A 20,769-nucleotide genomic window follows, 5' to 3' on the forward strand; every position below is an offset into this window, starting at 1 on the left:
CAAGGTTGTGTTCGTCTTTTCGCAGTCGCTTCATTCCAGCTTAGTTGTGTTCAATTTTGTCATCCTGTGTGTTTCTTTTGTGTGCAAATCAAACCATTGCCATTTCTCCTTTACTCTGCAAATGACCTACAGAGTTAAAAAAAAAACAACAATAAGCAAATGAATTGTTTTATTTCTCCGATGTCTAAGTTGAAAGTGTAGTTCAAAACACAAACACTTTAGTATGACTTATTTTGTACAAGATCAGAAGCCTTGTTGTAAAAGCTAAATAAAAAAAAACATTATCATATTTTACTCATATCTTTAATCAAGTCTAAAGTTTTCTGGACTTTTATGAAGAGCTTTTCTCCGGAATATGACTAATTTCCCCAAAATTATGTTGTTGAGCCAGTTTCAAGTGGGAATAAAATATTGGAGTGGATGTAAACACAGCCAATGTTATTAAAGATAAGAGATAACAGGAGAAAAATGATAAATGACACCATTCCTTGATATATTTATTGTTTTTAAGTGCAACTGGAAGACATGAATTCTACAAATGCAGACTTTTTAGGTGTGTTTTTGTATTTTGCAATAGTACAATTTATTATGGACCAAGTTAACTGCCAAAATTATGCATATGGCATTTAGAAAAATCCAAGCCATCGTTAAATTCTTTAAAGCCATTGTGTTATTTTCTTCTTTCTGTTGCATAAGAATTGGATCACTCACCTGAGAGTCTTGTTTTCTTTATCCTCATTTGCTGTTTTTTTTTTTTTAAATAATTCTGTATTTTTTAGACCATTATTGCTAAATTAGGTTTAAAAATCAACAGACACATCTTAGATTTTATTAAAGAACTTGGATGAGCTGGGGGGATTTTAGAGTTCACTTTTCTGAAGCGTCTGGGGTTTCTGTTATTGCATCACTCGTTCGGAGTTTCCATCCGGCCTGCATGAATGAAAATAGATGAAAGCTGGAATGCCCATTACCAAACAGAGGGATAACACCGATCGTTTTCTGTCCCATTCTCCACTCCTACTGTCTGCGATTGCAGGCTAATATCTGGAGGACTAGGGAGATAAAAGCAGGAGACAGATGGAGTTCAACAGACATACTATCGTTTAAAGGCAGAGATGAGCAAAGAAGTGAGGTTGGAGGGGTTATGTAAAACTTTACTGCTCTGCCTTTGAACCTTAAAACATGCACACATCAATGTTTCATTGCAGCCCAGCGTCAATACAGAGGAACACGCTCTGAAATCTTTGGAGAACAGGGAGGCTGGCAGGGAAAGATGACTCACAAGCAAAGCGACAGACAGACGTGACGCAGAACTCTGTCTTTTTGTGCGATGCTACATCGTGCAAAAAGCTTTTGTATGTATTTTAAATATTTGCCTGATTTGATCTCTTATCTGCTTTTTGGACTGCAGGGAAACTCGCTGCTCTTTTTGCCGAACGTACTGAAGGTGTACCTAGAGAACGGGCAGACCAAGGCCTTCAAATTTGAGCCCAGCACCACCGTAAAGGTATTTTAGCATGGTCTCCTGATCTTTTATTACAACCTTCAAATATTCGGAGGGTTCCAAAGTAAGGCTTAGTTTCTTAAAGTTTCCCGTTTTTGCACATCAGGACATTGTGTTGACGCTGAAGGAAAAGCTTTCCCTGAGCCGTATCGAACATTTCTCCTTGGTGCTGGAACAACAGTTCAGCAGCAACAAACTGCAGCTCCTTCATGAGGATGAGAGGATCCAGCAGGTATCCATGCTGAAACCATCACCTTCATGGAGAAAAAAAGGGTGGATTTAGTCTGGAGACACGTTTGGAAGGATGCCTCTGTGCTTTCAGGTGGTGCAGAGGAAAGAGGTTCACGACTACAGGTGCCTGTTCCGTGTTTGCTTCATGCCCAAAGACCTTCGGAAGCTGCTGCAGGAGGACCCAACCGCTTTTGAGTACCTCTACCAGCAGGTAAACCAACAAAAGCTGCAGATTAAAACTCCAATTGAATGGAAAAAAGTATGAATAAACCACGCAAAGCAAAATTACGTAAGCTTTACGTAATGACTACATATATGTAAACTGTGCATGAACTGCGCAATTCTGAACAGCTACAAAACCCAATTCACAAAAGACCGAAATTTCATTCGTGGAAAGTGTGCATAGTGTTACTAAGACGGCCTTTAGTAACAGTTGTTGACAATTCATGAACTTACTCGTGCGAGCTTGTGGCCTTCCCAGCTTTTTTTCTACAAATAAGACAATTGTTCTGTCTCCTTCTGATTTACAAAACTCAGAAATGCAATTTTAAGCTTATTCCCTTTTATGTATGTGCTCCATCATCAGACAAATGCTACAAAAACATGTTAAAAACATAATTTTCATTGGAGTAGGTCTTTTAAATCCTCATAAAGGGTTATGAAAGGATCACTGACCAACCAATCAATTTTAATTTACTATTAAACTTTTCACGTTTACAAAATCTTTTTCAAAACCATTTCTTTCTTTTTATTTTAAATAAATGAATTTTTAAATGAGAGAACATTTGCACCAACGTGATCTTGATCAAACAGAACTACAATTACCTTTTTAATTTAATTGAACCATTTTTGGTTTTTATTCCGTCTGTGCGTGTCAGGGCGTTAATGATGTGCTACAGGAGCGCTACGCCGTGGAGATGAGGTGTAACACAGCCCTGCGGCTCGCTGCTCTGCACATCCAGGAGAGGCTGGTGAGCTGTGGACAGTCGCCAAAGGTCAACCTGAAGACCATCACGTAAGTTTCACTAGACTGGACCGTTCCACATCCTTCCCTAACAGTGTGCACACCAACATCAGAGCATTATTACACACATTTAGCTCCATATCTCGCTTTTCAGTCCTGACCTGAAGCTGTAGATGGATGGAGGGGGGTATTACGTAACAGCTATTGATTAAATCTTTGCGTGGATCCCTTTGTACAGATGCACCTTTTGTATAAATGTGTGCGTTGTGTCCTGAGTTACTCACATTGGATCAAGTTTGTAAAAAACGTTGTTGCTGCAACAATCGGGTGCACAACTGCTGAGAAAATCTGAAGTTACAGGTGCTGAATCTTGCTGGGTTGACTTTGAGCCAATCCAGTCTGACAGAGATTCAAGGATTAGGGCAAACATCCGCTTTCTATCTGACGGCACAGACGGCCGGGGATACTGGAGTTCTGCTTCCCCAGTTATCTCGGGCAGATCATTGTCGGTGTGGACTCCGTCTCCCAGGTCATTTCCTCTGCTGCCTCCTGGACAGATGGGCTTTGTTTGTGGAGAATGTCAGGAGGAGAAAACATATAAACATATAAAAGCTCATAAAGGCACAGTTGATTGAGATTAAAACACTTATTATTGCTGTAACACTGTAGTTTGATGGTTCCCAGTTCCAGTTCCCAAGGACCGGTACTGGGCCACAGAGAGAAAAAAAACACAACCAACATTTTTTTCCGTTTTCTTTACAATCCAATTCTTAAGGAAGTTTTACTTTGGAAAACTACTAGACTCTCCCCACCACATCCCACTCATTCTTGGCGAAGTCGCTCTGTCATGTGTCCAAAATCGGTCTGCTACTTTCTTACAACAGCTGTGCAAAAATCTCCAAGCTAGCAAAGGTAACATAAAACAAACGCATTTGGAAAGTTTCTTGATGCAGAAAAGAGTCAGTTAGGAAACGGAAAAGAGCCTTGAAAAGAAATATGCATTTAACAGACAAAAACCTGGTGTCTTTACCCCAAATAGGGATTTACTGAGACATTCCACAGACCATAATAATAATAATAATGCAGAATATTCAGCAAACAGCTGTTTAATGTTAACAAAATGCTGCTAATAAAGTTGCTCTAACGGTGGATTCACATTAATTATTATATTTAGAAAATACCAGATTTAGTGACCGATTTTTATCCGCTGCACCTTAAAGACGGACGAGGCTGAAGTTGGCGTTCGATCATTGTAGCTTCCACTTTGACAGTTATGGTTTAGAGGAAAATCTATATTTACATTAAGTCTAGTTTAAGTTTAAAGCAGTTGCAGATATGATGAAGATACAAATTATCCTCAAAAGTTAAACTGGGAAACTGGAGGTTAAAAAAGAAAAGAAATTAGATGCCCACTTTAACCTCATAAGGCCCCTGCCGGTCAGCAAAATTATTGTTTGACCAATGTGTGCAGGGCTATGGCAAAAAAAAAAAAAAAAATCACAAAATAAAACAAACACCTGCAAGGCATGTGGAAAAGGTGGTTTGAACTTGTTTTGCTGCCTCTGGATTTCTCCTAAATTTTTGATCTGAATACAGTCCAACTGATAAAGCTCCAACACCATAACTTCAAGCCAAACAGCGTTTTAACTTAAACATCTTATCTCCATGGTCAAGCATGGAGGGGGAGGTATTATTATCTGTAATATCATCCAGGAATTGTTTAACTAGAAAGACGAATGCTGCAGTCAAACTTAAATATGAAACTCGACTTGAACTGGGTTGAAGAACAGGATGTGGAGTAAATATGTCTGTCTTGAGATGATTGATGACTTCAATGTGTTTAAAATCAAATTATTATGACTCTATCAAAGGGATTAAAGACAACTTCAACTGTAACTTGAGTCTTTAAAGGATGCTTTAAACTGCTTTATATTTAGTGTTCAAACTCTTTTTGTGTTAAGTATTAGTAAAATTTGGGATTTGCTAAAAATGCCTTGTTACGGTCATCTCTTCTGTTTTCTTCTCTGGAACTTGATTCCTCACAAACATTCAAAAGTCTATTTCTGCGCTTTTCTGCAGGAAGACTTGGGGCATTGAGAACTTTGTGTCGTCCACTTTACTGAGAAACATGCGAGAGAAAGACCTCAGGAAGGCCGTTGGATACCACATGAAGCAGAGCCAGTCGCAGTATGATCCCAAACAGAAAGGCCTGACGGTGGATCAAGCCCGGATCAACTACCTGGAGGAGCTGAGCGACCTCAAGTGTTTTGGAGGGAAATCTTTCGGGGCCACCTTGATGGTAGGACTTAGATCTTCATTATGTCCTGAAATGAGTTGAACGAGTCGGAAAGTTCTAGATGAACAAAAGCCTGTAAATGTAGAAAATATAAGAGAGAGAACTATCATCCACACCTGCTACCAATAACATCCCATATCCTCCTCACTACCAGAGAATAAATGTTTCCAATCTATTTATTTTTAATCCACCAAAAACTACAATTCCCAGAGCCCCACCCCTTTATATTTGGTATCATGGAAAAGTCTTAAATGTCATCTGGAGATTCCAAAAGGAGTTAATTCAGCAGTTTGCAGTAGTTGGGTGACATTGAGGTTTAGAAATATCCCCTATAGATAACAATTTTGCTTTGCTGGTAGTCAGGAGGATATTAGAGTGAATTCACACCTTGGCTAATTGCTTCATATTTTTCACATACTTGTTTGGTGGCTGGGAGTGCTCAACTGAGCTCTGTCAGCCAATTACGTGAGCCCAACTCTGTCTGAAAATGTGGGCCTCAGTTTCCTTGAAAGTGAACCCTGGTGTGACTGCCTGGCAGTGTGAACACAGGTGGACCATCCAGTCGCTCAAAGAGAAATAGGAAATACTAACAGATAGAAATAATACGAATGTGGTGAAAAACCTTCTTGAACGTACAAGAGGCATTGAAAAAGTGCAGATGTTTACCGTCACATGATTGGCAGAAAAAAAAAAGTGGCACTAAACACTTGAGGGGGTTTGCTTGATAATGATCTTTTCCTATACCAGGAAACACATACACACACACACACACACACACACACACACACACACACACACACAAAGGAGCCACAGTTGTAACGACTCTGTAAAGTGCAGAGTGAAAGTAAACCTAAAAGTGAATTTTTGACTAATTAGCTGTCAGTCAGATGCCCTACTACACAAAAAGTCTCGAATATAAACTATACATGAAATTCAACTTATTTTATCCATAAAGCATAATTACTATCCAGCTTTGTCTTGAAGTTCCTCACAAAGCGTTTAAGAAAAAGACATAAAATCAAGAAAAAACAAAATTTATTTTAAGATTGTAGAAGAGAGTCTCACAATGACAATTTTATAAGTCAAAGTCAAGTCTCACGTCAAAGCGAACATTTCGACAAATGTTTTGTCCTAAAACTGTTTTTGAGCAACTTGTGGGACACAATAATAGGTTGTTGGAGTTTCCATATTTCTAATGCTAAAGCTTTGTGAAGAGAACTTATGATGTTAGAACTGAAAGCAGAAAAAATAATAATAAACTAATCAACATTGTACACAAGTCGCAGACCTCAAGGCTCAAGTTCTTGAGGTTGTACATTTGATGCGTGTTCAAGAACCGATAATTGCATGTTCAGCCCATGGTGTTCACATTTGAAAGAGGCTCAGTGCGAAAAGTGGTGCAAATCTGGTTAATCTTGCTCCAGGCTTTTGCTTTCACAGCTCTGCTCTGATGTATCAAAGTCTTGGTGTCATAGAAATGATTAATTTCTCCTTCATGATCATTTTTCAAATGGTTGGTACTTTTGTGAGTTGAAAAGAGTGAATTGAAATCTGAGTCCCTGACTGGTCAAAGTCGAACCGGATTTCACTTTCAACACGTGTTCAATGGCCGTGTGTTTTGTATGTAGAGCCCAAAAACGGTCGTAGAAACTTGCATAGCTACACGTGAACACGAGAGTTTTTAACGCAGAACCCTGAAACACCCGTTTACGTAGGCTGTTCATTAGAAGTGGTCGATTGAACGTACGTTGCCAGGGGCGATGTGAACGTAGCTTTCGGACTTAATTGTGACTCACGTAAGCGCCTCAAGTCAAAGTCCCCGTGTGTGGTTTGTAGCGTTTTGATTTGGTCCAGACCCCTCAATTAAGACTAAGTCAACCACCTTCATAGCGGATCAGGGATGGCAGTAGAACTCAAATAAAAAATACTTAACCATCTGCAATTGCTAAAAAAAAAAAAAAAAAGACATGTCAGGCCACTGACGTTTATAAAATACCTTTGAAAATCAATTGGCAAACTAAAGTCTTTTAGTAATTAGCAGCCAAGTTTATTTTCCTTTTTTATTTTCAACATTGCTGAAGAAGAAGTCAAGACAGAACCTGACCGACTCAACTCCAAGTCCTCTCACAGCTTACTTAAAATCATTGGAATCGTCTGCTTCCTCCATCCTTTTTAATCCGTGTCTGTTCTTAGCTCCAGGACAGGGAGTCCATGGTGACCCTGCTGGTGGGAGCTCGCTATGGTGTGAGTCAGGTGGTCAACCACAAGCTGAACATCCTGACCACCCTCACCGAGTTCTCCTGCATCACTCGCATCGAGCTGCTGCCTGAGTCCGAGAAGGTCAGCCTGGTCAAAATGTACCTACAGGACATCAAGGTGAGATTTTTGAAAACCCACAAACACGAGCGCAGACAGTCTCTCCTTGTAGTTCTACAGTATCATCCCAGTTCCTACACCCATCTCCACATCTTGTTTCTCAAAGCCCATCACACTGCTGTTGGAGGCAGCTGCCGCCAAGGACATGTCCTGTTTGATCGCTGGCTACTGCCGCGTGTTTGTCGACCCCAACCTCAACATCTTTCCCTGGACGGAAGACAAGAAGCACAAAATTTCAGCCGAAGAAGGTAAATCGACGCTCATGAATTTAAGGGTGATTTAAGTGTTTTACTGCGAGAAAGCAACAGCAGTTTTAAAGTAAAGGTGCATTTCTTCAAGGAGAGATTTCCTCTGTTTGAACATTTCGGCATCAGAATGAAATTTTAGGCAGAATTACGCAAACATTCCAACCTTTGTTACGCTTTTCTGTCACAAATCACACAGAAGTGTACAAACCTTCAGCTTTGGTTTTGTATAGTTTTAAAGAAGCCATTCTTGGCTATAAATGACTATTCTTTTGTTCTGTGTTGTTCCTATAAACCATAATATTTTTTCTTTAATGTATCTTGTTTTAAGAAAAAGGATTTTTGTGGTCACTTTTTTAATTTAACTGATGTCCTGCCTCACCTCAGTCTGCAGGACTTAAGAGGTTTGTAGGTCTTTAAGGACCCACTCCAATAAAAACTGTGTTTTTGTTGTTTTTAACATGTTCTCATGGAATCTTTTTGATGTTGGACATATGTTAGGAAAAGTAAACTTAAAATTGCATTTCTGGGTATTTCTTTATTCAAATCATTGTCAATCAAAAAATGAAAAAGAGTGGATTTCATTATAAATACAATGGGCAGCATTCTGATGCATCCACTGGTAGACAAATCGATCCATGTTCATCTTCATTCTCCTTCCATTCTGCACTGGCATCTGGCTCTAAACTGTACAGCTGGGAGAGTTTGTTAACAGAGAACTCTCATTTGTAGGTGATGGAAAGTGGGGCTGGGACTGCTCCATGCCGACAGTCCCGCCCACAACTTAGAGGTGAGTTTCTAATGAGCTACTGCTGCTCTAAAAAATGACTAAAAATGTCATAAACATGATTAAAAGACATAGTTAAAAAAAGATGATTGGGGTGGGACTTTAAAGCTTCTGCCGGTCCTCCACTGTTTCTGTTCACTTCCACTTTCTTATTCAGATCTCAAACGGAGTAAACTGATGCCTAGAAAACCCTTTATTATCTTTTCTTGGCCACTTTGGTCAGCATCTGTACCCATCCTGCAAAAAGAGTTTAAATAGCTTACAGATTTTCAAGAAAACAACTTTTTCACAACAATTTCAAACTGCATACTGTTTTATTTGCATAGATCTTTAAAAAAATAAAATAAAAAGCTTAGCTTGTTTTATTTCAAAAGTATGCACGGGGCAGTAAATAATGATGCAAAGACATAAACACAACTCCAACAGTGATGTTTCACTGTGCTGCTTTGTCACAAATGTGTATTTGCAGGTTACGTGTCCCGATGTGCAAGTGACTCCGACGACTCTTCAGACGTGGACACGGAGCCGCTGCTCAGTCTGGGGCTTCGGGACCAGAGGCCCTGCCCTCGTGTCCGGTCTTCATCTGACCCGGATGGAAGGAAAAGAAAAAACAGGGGGAGAATGAAGAACAGGGATGGCAAAGAAAAGGGGAACAAACCTTGGGAGGATAACAAGTTAAAAGAACTGAAGAGTGCAACTGCAGAAGTGGAAAAGTCTCCAGCAGATGAGAAGAATGAGGCTGCAGAGATGGAGCAGGAGGTTGGACCGATCCAGATCATCAAAACCGAGTCAGAGAGACACAGCGGGCTGAAAAGGAGCGGTGGTGGGGAGGAACCGCGAGCGGCTGAGGAGCAGCCGTCAGTGTCAGAAGCGTCGGATTCCTTTACGACAGACTCTCGAGTCCTCACCAGCCCCTCCAGCGACTCTCTGGATGCTCTGGAAGAAGACGACTTAATTTCATGCTCTTCTTCCTCCGTCCATCCGAACAGTCTCATGAGTTCTCACGTGTGTGTCCACGCCCCCCTTCAGCTGCACTCTGACAGCCACGCTCAGCCACACCTCCTCCTACCTCCACCAGCTCACTCCCATCCTCTCCTCCACCTCACCAGAGATGAAGGAGGCGGCTGCAGGAGGTCGGGCGATGGCGCCGATCCCCAGTCCCCCGCCCACAGCTGCTCGGACGACGGCTCGCTGTGCTTCGCTGAACTCTCCCGCCGCACCGACATCCTGCCCAGTCCGCCCGAGGCAAGCGAAGAAGACGAGGACGATGAGCTGAGGAAGAGGGCAAAGGTGCAAAAAGTAGAAATCACTGTGAGAAAGCCGAGTGAAGGAGACTGTTCGCTCAGGGAGGGTGGGACCACAGAGAATCCACTCTCCACGTCTACGTCTCCCCTCTCCTCCCACACAGACTATGTCTTTAACTTTGACCAAGGCGACGCCCGTTGTTACTACAACCTCTGCTCCAACATCACCCCTGACAGCGCCCGCAGCCTTCCACACCCACCCAGCCACACCGGCACAAAACCCAGAGAGGAGGTGGTCAACACCGGAGACCTGGAGCTGATCCCCATCCTCCAGCCACCCCCCGGCTTTGGGGACAGCAGCTCAGACGAAGAGTTCTTTGACGCCAGAGACGGCTTTACCTCACCTGAAGATCCCACCTCAGGCCCTGCACCCAGAGGTGACTGAAACTTGATGGACAGCTGTGTTTCCCAATCGTAGTCCTCGGAAGAACGCAGTCTTGCGTTTGTTTTGCGGTCAAACTCAGCTCAAACACACCTGTCTTTGATGACCGCCGTTATCAGGCTCCTGCAGATCCTGATGATTACATAAGTAATGTGTGTTTAAGCAGAGCAGGCTGGAAAACATGCAGGAACGTGTTCCCTGAAGACCAGGGTTGGGAAACACTGGATTATTTGATGCTTTTATCTTTTTATTTTCAAACACCCGTGATTTGACTGCTGTCTTTGCTGCCATCTGGTGGCTAAAGTGGTTACTACACATAGTATCAGAAAAGCCGTGAAACAGAAAAATTAAAGTATCAAACCAATTCCAAATAAGTTTCTTTTAAAATAACCAATTTATTTAACAAAATGCAGACAAATAATTGAACTTACAGACTTAGTTGGATTAGGTTTTTTTTTTATATATTAAAGGTTATAGTACAAATAGTTTCATAAACTTGTCTGACAGCTTTGTTAGCTTTTAAAATAAAATAAAATTCCCAAATCTGACTTTTAAGATAAAGTATTTTCTGTGTGTGTCTGTGTGTGTGTTAAAATTTTCTATAAATTTTTATTATTACTATTTAAAATAAGTCATTCAAATATTATTATTATTTCAAAAACTTAATGGCGCCTGAACGAATACAGATTTTATTTACTGAAGGTTTTGAGCTTAAAATTGTACATCACTTCACTAAAACATCTTTTTCAACATTTTTTCCTTAGAATTTGTTATATAAGGATAATCATACTATATCAATATTTGATTATTTATAACTGTCATATTACATTTAAAGAATTTTTTATCTTTATGTAACTAGTAAAAAGGTGAAAAAGTTGAGATTTTAGAAAATAAACTTAACTTTGAGTAGCTGCTACTGGAAAACTTTATTATTATTACATGGAAAAATTACAAGACTTTAGTTTGTTTGTTGCTTTTCTTAGGTGTTTTTTTTTTTAGAAAATATATAAATGTTCTGCAGCTTTTTTCATGTTGTTTTTTCTTTCTTTCGCACAGAGACAAAGCCCGACTCCCTCAGCCTCACCGACATTAGGGTTTCTGTGGACGGAGAAACAGAAAAAAAGGGAGAATCTCACGGAGAAGGAGACAGCGAAACAGTTTTCCTCCTCCGGAAGCGATCCCGGAAGCGCCGCTCCTTTATGGAAACGGATTTTACCTCAAGAGTAACGTACCCAGCACTGGATTCTGAATCAAAGCACAACCCGGCCTCCAACAGCCGTCTGACAGACGGCAGTAACAGTCACCTGCTCAGTTCCGACCCTGAGCCCTCAGAACAAACCCAGAATCCAAGTCCCACCGTCTCCTCGCTCACTCACTCTGAAGGAGAACCCAGCGAACTTGAGTTAAAGCCCATCCCGTCCAAACTTGACCCTCACGGCTCTCGGTCTGCCCTTGAGCGGAACAGAAACCTAAACTCTCCATCCAGAACCAGGAAACAGGAGATGGACATGGAACCAGACACAATGGAGTCCAAATCCGTAATGGATCTGGTTCCGGCTTCGAGTATCACAGTCATCCGGTGGAGGGTTGATCCGGACGGTAAGGAGAGCGCCGATCGGAAGTGTGATGGAAAAGAGGAGGGAGTGGAGCAGAGGGAGGCCGGCACCACAGAAAACGGACCGTTCACTCGTCACATGTTTTTGCCTGAAACGATCGAGGAGGAGGAGAAGGAGGTGGAAGAGGAGCAGAAAGGACTCTCCTCTAGCTTAAAGAGACCTTTGATTGGTTCTGAAATGCCAAAACAGGGCATCTCAGTGCCGACGTGTTTGACAAAGATAAATAAAAGGACCATTGAGGGCTTTTTGGACTCTAACTTAATCTTTCTCAATCTGAACACACTTATTGATGAATGTTCTCCTCCCTCGTATTCTCCACCACCTCCTCCACCGTCCTCCCCGCTTCCCCACATCCCTGCAGAGCACAAAATCCAAAATGACTGTTCGGTGAAGGAAAGGAACACGAGGAGCTTATTAAACCAAATCACTCTTTTAAATCACAAGGAGCAAGGTTTGTTTTTTAGCTTAGAAACAAGTCATCGGCCCAAAGAATCCACAAACTCCCCCAGCGAAGAGGTTACAGACAGCACAAACTCAGACGTCTTCGAGGAAGATTTTGACGACAGGAGGACAGAAGCCAGAACGAAAACTCTGAAGCTGAGCAGCAGTGATCCTTCGGATGCTGCCATGGAAGAGGAGACGCAAACCCCGCAAACCCCCACCGAGCTTCATCCAGATTCAGAGGATCAAGCAGGAATGTGTTCAAGTCGTGTGGAATGTATTCTTGCTTTAGGCTCCATTGAGGGAAAGCTTGGAGCTCCAACTGCTGTCCCGCCTTCCACTTTGAGTCCAGGGCTGCGAGGTCAAGTCGTACCTCAGATTGTTTTGTCGCCGCATCAAACCACGGAGATCCCTGCAGGTGATCAGAGCGAGCTGAGCACCGGGGTCAAAGAGGCTCCGCAGAGTCCAAGCCGGATGATGGCTAAAACCAACACAATGCACGATCTCTCCAAAGATCAGCCCCCCTCACCCCACTTCCTGTTCCAGGCGTGCTCCCCCAGCATCATGGGCCGGTTATCTGCTTCAACACTCAGAGGGAAGATTCAGAATCTGCCCCTGTACCTGTCACGCTCCCAGGATGGCTTGAATCGAGCCGGAGATGGGAGCACAGCCCAGAGTCCTGCTGACAACAGCACAGAAGAAATCAAAGTCCCAGAGGTTCACAGTCCTGTTCCAGAAGTTTCAGATATCAGGGAAACCCCTGGGTCAGATTCTGAGGCGGCCGAGTCCGACGATTCGGACGCGACTCTCACCGGGTCTGAGGTGGACGAGGAATTTTCAGCAGAAACTGTAACAACAAAGAGTTTTTCTTCAGAGATGGAAGATGTCAGTTCGCAGGTGCCAGTCCAGACTGAGCCTAAAGTCCAAAGTCACAGTCAGACTGTGTTTACCGGACTCCCCCAGAACACACCCGGCCCAATAACAGAACCACCAAGCTCCATGGGAAGCCCCTTAGAAAGAGATGCCACCAACCTGGAGACGGACACTCCGGGGCCGGTGAAAGATTCCCCCAAACCAAACACTAAAGCCAGTATTCCAGAGGAGGACGGTCAGGCTTTTAAAGACAACCATCCGTCACCTTTGGTTCCACCTCCAATAGTGGTGACTACTCAGAACCTAAACGGACCGTCATTTCGGTCTCAAAGAGTAATGGGGACGAGTAGCGACAGGCCTTTGATGGGTTTTTGTCCACCTTCAGAGCAGAACTCTAAGCCCCTTTCCAATGAGTGTAAACTGTTTACAATCTGTGAGGCTGCGTCCCAGACCAAGACCCAGACGGAGGTGGGGTCCGGTCCAGCCTTCAAGTCCGGCTCGGCCTGTGCCTCTGTTCTTGCGTCTGGTTGTGAGACGGTAGTGGAGGGGATGCAGGTGCCTCTCGACGCCTGTGGCTGTCCCACAGTTTACACGAGCTGCTTCAGCGGAGAGGACGCCTTTGACGAAGAGCTCACGGTCTACGAGTTCTCCTGCCGCACACAGAGCAGCGGACTCAGCCCCACTTCAGGAGTCATCCGTCCCGTCATGACATCTCCTCCGGTTCCCCTGTTTCTCTCTGCTTCCTCCATTCATTCTCCCTCTTTACCCCAATCCATCCTTTTCTCCTCGTCCACCTCTGAGCTGAGCCCCCTGCTGTCTCCGCTGTCGGACACCTCCGACTCGTACCCGTCCCAATTGCACAAAGACACAATCAATCACTTAGGTCGGCAGCGCTACCCGGAACCACCCGCTGGTTTCCAAGTTCTCCGCGTGGAGGTGGACAAGCTGCTGTCTAATTTGGAGGGCAACGCCCCTGATCGGTCTTTTACAGGCCATGGAGGTCGTCACCCAAGGGATACCTGCCCCGTGCACTTTACAGAGAACAAGAGGGTGCTTCAGGTGGAGGCCCGGCGGCTCATGTCTGGCTGTCAGAGGGTGGTAGGGATTGGACAGAGCCCAGAAGAAATGCTTCATGCCTTGGCTGACAGTTTTCGGACCCTGGTAGGGCTGACGACCATCTGCCTCTGGTTCTCCGGCTGCGACAGGTGTGACCGAAGGAACGCAGAGGCGGTTGCGGGCCTGGCGGACGTCGCCCGCTCCTTCAGGGACTTTTGTCTGGCGGCGGAGCGAGCCAGCAGCAAACGCAGCTGCCAAGACCTGAGCACCAAGCTGCTGGCCAAGCAGTGCACAGCGCTCACCGCCTCCGTCTTCTGCCTCACTCAGCTGTTCCGCACCCTGACTGCTCTATGAGCCGACCACAGGGGGTCCGCAGTTTCAACAGGGACCTACCTGCATGTCCGGATTGGGCAGAAAAAGCTGAGGCGGGGTTACAGCGGAGCCGAGTGAACGCCTCAACGCTCACAAGAACCGGTTTTTACAGTCATTTGGTTAGAGACGATAAGCAGAGCTGCATGGGAGGAGTCCACGGTCGCAGAGGATGGAGCGGCACAAACTGCAGGAGCAGACAACGTAGAGTTGAACTGATGTACTTGAATGTATCCCTATTTATTTATTTATTTATAAAATGCATTAGTTGCTGCAGTGAGAAAGTGAAGAATGTGAAGGAAATGTACAAGTGTTTACAGATTTTTAGCATCTTGGCCACGCACACGTGCAAAGTTAATATCCAAACATTTGTACACAGACCTTCTACGTATCTGACTGTGTGACTGTTTCTTTGCGACAGGAGCCCTGCAATGTTTAGCTCCTGTCTGAAAGGACTGTTTTGTTGGTTTTTTTCTTTTTCAAATGTCACTGTTTACAAAACCAAAAAGTAGCAAGAGAAGTGATTTGATCAAAGCCTAAAGCCATTTTCTAAACCCTCTAGAGGAATGCAAACAAATATATGTGCATTATATTTTATGAAGGTTTTATTTAGTTTGGTGCGATTTTGCACAAACCTGTGGTGCGTTTAGGGGAAACATGCTCATTTTCCACTTGTGGATGAAAGACTGAAGCTGGGAATCCTTGTTTTTTACACAATTACATTAACATAACTTCAGAAAAAAACATCTTTAATAAATAATCTCAAGTCTTTTTGTTTTAAGGGTTAAAATTATAAAGAATTGTCTGTTTGAGTTGTGCATATTAGTCCCGTACACAAAGTGCTTTATGACTACTGACCACAATAATCCTACGTCTTTGTGGACATTCGGCCACATATAACTCAGAGCATGATCTCAATATGCAGTCCAGTTTTTGAACTTCCCAATCCGGCCTGAATGCATCCACCACAGAATCCTGTGCAACACTGGTCAGCACTCATTTGCTTGCAGGTGATGTTTGTGGATAAGCTGCTATGCTGTAGCGTTCTCACCTGGAATGTTTGCTAGAACGCCTTGAAGAACACCAGAGCTGCATGTGCACTGGAGACGTATTTACCAGAGATGATTTCACCACTTCAGTGCTGGGAGCACACTAAACTGCAATCGGCGTTTACAGTTTATGTCCGGATGGATTTTGGTTGCAACAGATTATTATTTATGACGTCTTTTACTTAAGAAAATAGGACATTTGCGTTTTAACCATGCTCAATTGTCCCCAAGAGGAGGAAGCGGTATCGTTGAAGTCATCTGCTCCTACCAAGCATGCTGGTATAAGCCATAGAAGAAACTGTTTCATCAGGGATTTTAGCTGTGAATGACTGAATGATGATGTCCGCTCATTCTTTCTTATGCTCAACTCCCACCATTAAAACGATATTATGATCATTTTGTGAGTCTTTCTCCTGTTATTTAGCCGTTTTTTCGTTGTTTTTTTTGGTTTAAAGTCCCACTCCAATCAGCTTTTGATCTTTGTTCAAAGCCAGTCGTCTTCTGATTACGATGATGCCAATTTTAGCCAAAAATTAAAAAACCTGTTGTTTTCTAGAACATAGCTTCTGCAGAAATTCACTTCTGAGTTGTGTGCAGAGCAAAAGATTTATAGCTTATCTCTGTAAGAACAAACATCCCCAGTATTGAAATCCTATTGGTTCATTCCCTATCCAACAGCTCAGGGCCACAAGAATGAAACTATCAGGAGGTCATCCCACAGGACCTGGAATGCTGCTTTGTTGCTAAATTTGCTTGACAAACTTAGTTTTTACTCAGCAGGGTAAGTTTAAACTTTCACACTTTCCTTTTGAGAGAAGACTAATCAGGAAAGAGCGGTTGAAAAAACAATTTAGTTACAGTAGCTGCTTCTTTATTGCCTTCAAATGTGCACTTATCTGAAGGAATTAGAAGAAAAGGTAAATCAAACTAGCATTTATTTACGAGTCAACCCAGACTCTTGTTTTCTGGCACAACAAAGCTTGTTTCTTTAAATATGATCAGATCAAACAGTAAAAACAAAAAAAGAATGAAAAACAAGATCATAATGACCTTGCTTTTCTTTTGCAAAGCAAAAAAAAAAACTTTCTGCACAGGATCTAAACAAATATTACTTTACTTCAAATTATACTCAGAAAAATTAGCCTATTTACAGAAATTAAAGACAAAAATATGAAATATTTGTGTTGTTTGCTCTAAAAATTCGGCATCTTTTTAGTTTGTTGACTCGCGTCAATCAACCTTTCAAAACATGAAATCACAGTAATTTATGTATTATGTATTTATATTTCTACAAAGAAACAAAAAAAAAGACATCTATCTTGGGATGAAAGGCCGTGTCACTCAGCCACTACATACATTTTCCACGTATAAAATGTCGGTATTTTATGATTTTATGTAGTTAATTCGCAGTTATTATGTAATTTTTATGCAACTACGGGTGATTTTTGCAAGATTCACATGTAAATTTGTGGCTTTCCACGACCGTTCCACGGATGACAGACTTTCCATGCGTGTATTGATGTATGACTTTTATATTGCATATACAGCACACATATCACGTTCAAATTACGTAATTGACACCTGAATCACTAATTAATTGCACATAAACAGCACAATAATAACAGTGTTTATGTTCTACATTGATTTACGTGTTCTTGGCGTGTTTATTCGTACTTCTTCCCAGGTTCTAACTTGGTTTATTCGTGATAGATCTGTGTGAAATTTCACATAATGACCACAACTTTTCTCACTTATTCACGTCTGACCAATAAGGTTAGCGCACCGCGGTACGAATGTGCCACAAAAGCGAGCCAATCACAGACGTGGTCAGAAATTCTTTCAATTGTGCACAAACCTGATCCAGTCTACGAGCTCAAAGGGCTTTTTTCTGTTTCAAGTGCAAAATAACTTTTTAAAGAAACACAGGATTTATAAAGTTTTACATTCAAAACAGTGAGTGTTTCACAATAATGCCACAAAAATCGCTCCATGGTCCTCCGCTAGGTTATACCCTCAACCTAACATTACAGGCGCAACAAAAATGGCGAGCAATATCAGGGCTATCCAGTCGTTTTTAGCCAGATATCAGCTCAGATGAGGGAAAACAAAGACGTACATGGATGTACTCGTCTATCAACGGATGCATCAGAATGGAGCGGAGCAGGGAGCTTGTGACCTGCCGATTGTACCACCTGCATCACTGCTACAGGCTTTTTTCTCTAAATGGCATTATTTCATCTGCTCCTGATTCACAACGATCTGAAAGAAGAAATATTCGGAAAGGCAACTTTAAGCTTTTTTTTTTCTTCATCTGTCCTCCATCATAAGAAAAATGCCACAAGATCAAGTTAAAAACTCACTTTTAATTGGATTGGTTTTTAAGTCTCTCTTAAATAAAATTATCAACTTAAATCGAAAATGTTCTTGTTTCGTGTCATTCAACAACGTTTTCTTTTTCTGTGGAAGTTGCAGTTGCATGCAGTTTATATGAGAGGAACCAGAAATGTGATGGAAAGATGCTTTTTCAGCTCCAAAACCAGAAAGTTTCCAGACCAACAAATGTACTGTCGCTTTTTTTGGAAGAACATGAAATTCGCTTGGTTGGAGTCTGTTGCATAAGAGTTTCAGACAGTCATTAATTAACTAAGATGCTGACTCACGAGCTCCAAATGCTGAGGTTCTAATAAGCTTCACACTGAAATCACCCTCAAGTAATCCGCCTGGGGGATGATCTGACCACCATCCTTTTATTTCTCAGATTAGTTAAATTCAAGATGCGTGTCGTAGTTGAGCTTCACACTGAAATCACCCTCAAGTAATCCGCCTGGGGGATGATCTGACCACCATCCTTTTATTTCTCAGATTAGTTAAATTCAAGATGCGTGTCGTAGTTGATCGGCAGAGGCGATGCACATCACATGATTTTTCTATTTCAAGTCTGAAAACCCAGAAGTGTTACGTAAGTTACTTGGAAATGATTTATAAGACATTTACTCACCGAAGAACTGAACATTTGTTGATGTTTCACCTTCAGAATGATTTACAGTTGATGTTCACAAATGATGGGCGGCTATGATCACACACTGTGTAAGCCGCTCTGACAAAAGCTTGATGACACTGACATTGAAGCTCACAACACTACAAAAAAGCTATTAAAAAAATTTGCAAACATTTTGGGTAAAGTAAGAAAAGAAAAAAACGTCCCTGCTACTTTATTATGTTCCAAGAAATCCAATAGACTTGACATGACTGGACTGGACTTTCCAGGACCGGACAGCCCGTTTTCATTATCACATTTTTGTGCACACTTGACTGGATAAGGCTTCACAGGAGATCAAAAACATTTGAAAACCCAATACCTGCAGTTTTTTTTTCACTAATTCAGAGGGGGCACTGATGGAAGCAGATGATTGGGTTGGCGATGTTGTGCACCAAACCCTTCAACAAAAAATCAATATTGAGACCTGCGTCACGATGTTAAACATTGCTGACAAATCCTGGTCCCACTCTGTATCTCAAACCTGCAGAAAGCTGGATGGTCTCCAGCAGCGCCGAGGAGGAAGACATCATCCGCATGTCCATTAGCACTAAGACGGAGGGAGAGGCTTTGTAAGAAGAATAGCTGGTCCTGTGACCTGACACGACACTTTTAATCTTGACCATTCATAGCTGGAGTCATCGCCAGAAATGTACTGATCTGTCTGTTAAAATGAGATTTTAAAAGATAATCCTCATGAGAACTTGCATGCAACCCCTGGCATCATGGACGAGCACATGTTTGATACTCATGTTGAGGTTTTTTTTGCATTTTGGCAAAGTCCAAATCTCCAAGTAGTGGCACCTAGGGGGCTTATCTGACTGGGATCAGAAAAAATAACCTTTTTTTGTACTCTAATTAACATTTTGCACTACTATTTTTTTTCTTGGGAGATTATTCCAAGAGACTTGGGTACATCTGGCTGTGTCCGAATTCCTTCCCTTCTCCCTAACAACTAAAAAAACTATATCGTGCGGGACAATCCAGAGCCATGGACTGTAAAAGCCCTACAAAATGGTGAATGCATTACATAGTGCGTTCACCATTCAAACACAACCATAGTCATGGTCAGGAATGAAAAAAAAAAAAATCTGAATAGAAAAAGGCGGGTCAACCTGTCTCCTACAGCAGAGTTCTGTCAAGATCAGCTCATCTTCAGCTTAGAAAACCTTAGGTCAAAAAGACACTGAAGAACTCTCTTCCAAGCTGTCGCTTTGAACATAGAGCTGTTGAATCAATCAATAATTTCACCTTATAGTGTTGCCGTCTAGAGAAACTTCAGAAGTGACAAGGATCAAAGTCATTGACATTTTTTCTTTTTCATTTCTTTAGACTGAACTGCGGAGAAAACTTTAAACATAGAACATTCAGGCCAAAAATGGCGAAGCAAAAACGCCTCCAATCGGACTTAAAGATCCATTCCCATGAAAATTGTGTTTTTAAAATAGTTATGGTGGCATTTTTTCTAATTGTGGGAGACTTAGAAAAACAAAATCAAGCTAAAATTGCATTTCAGAGTATTGCTTTAATCAAATTGTTGTCAATCAGGAGCAGACCTAAAAATACCATTTGAAAAAGCAGCATACCGGATTTGTGACGTAGAAAATACACAGGCCAGGCCACAAGCTCCGTGCTCCACTCCATTCTCATGCATCCACCTGCAGACAAAGATTCAAGATTCATTACATAGTGTTTTAAATATTATTTTCCAAAATGCATTTCTGTGTATTTCTGTTTTAAAAATTATGACTAATCTAAGAATGAAATTACTTTTTGAAGAGCTTTTCTCCTTTAATTAAAAAAAGAAAAAGATTGAATATAATCTATTGTCCTCACGTTAATTACTTTTGTGTGTTATTATACTCACTCCAATATCTAAGGCATGTAATTACATGTATGCAAAAAAAAGGCGACAAAAAACCGTTCAGATCATATTAATCGTTCAGATTAACATGACTGATTAAGATGCAGCCAATTATATTCCAGATATCCCCCCCCCCCATTTTCTGGTCTTATATTTGGTTTGTTAGTTTATCCTAGAATCCCTTATGTTGATACTCACACATCTATGCAATGCAGGGAGTTTTATTTAGGCAATTTCTGAACTAAACACTCATAATTTAATGCTAAAAACACATTTGGTCAGTGGCCTAAATCCTTTTATTCTTTTAAATGTTTACTATAAAAAATATTTTTTGTAGACATGCCGTAATTTAAAAGTTATTTCTATTCTAAACTA

The 20,769-nt window shown here is 41.8% G+C and overlaps 1 protein-coding gene across 1 annotated transcript in view; it reads left to right on the forward strand.

Annotated features, from left to right (window-relative positions):
- The window catches only part of LOC101159414 (FERM and PDZ domain-containing protein 1), a 54,045-nt gene extending 38,156 nt beyond the window's left edge, over positions 1–15,889 (forward strand). The window contains exons 8-16 of the mRNA XM_011486140.3: positions 1,412–1,507; positions 1,611–1,736; positions 1,827–1,946; positions 2,614–2,750; positions 4,779–4,998; positions 7,189–7,371; positions 7,478–7,619; positions 8,873–10,084; positions 11,146–15,889. Coding sequence (XP_011484442.1) covers positions 1,412–1,507; positions 1,611–1,736; positions 1,827–1,946; positions 2,614–2,750; positions 4,779–4,998; positions 7,189–7,371; positions 7,478–7,619; positions 8,873–10,084; positions 11,146–14,429 — 5,520 coding nt within the window. The 3' untranslated portion in view covers positions 14,430–15,889. The remainder of the gene's footprint in view (positions 1–1,411; positions 1,508–1,610; positions 1,737–1,826; positions 1,947–2,613; positions 2,751–4,778; positions 4,999–7,188; positions 7,372–7,477; positions 7,620–8,872; positions 10,085–11,145) is intronic.
- The last annotated feature ends 4,880 nt before the right edge of the window (positions 15,890–20,769 follow it).

Source organism: Oryzias latipes, chromosome 1, assembly GCF_002234675.1.
Source record: "Oryzias latipes chromosome 1, ASM223467v1".
In the NCBI taxonomy this organism is placed as follows: Eukaryota; Metazoa; Chordata; class Actinopteri; order Beloniformes; family Adrianichthyidae; genus Oryzias; species Oryzias latipes.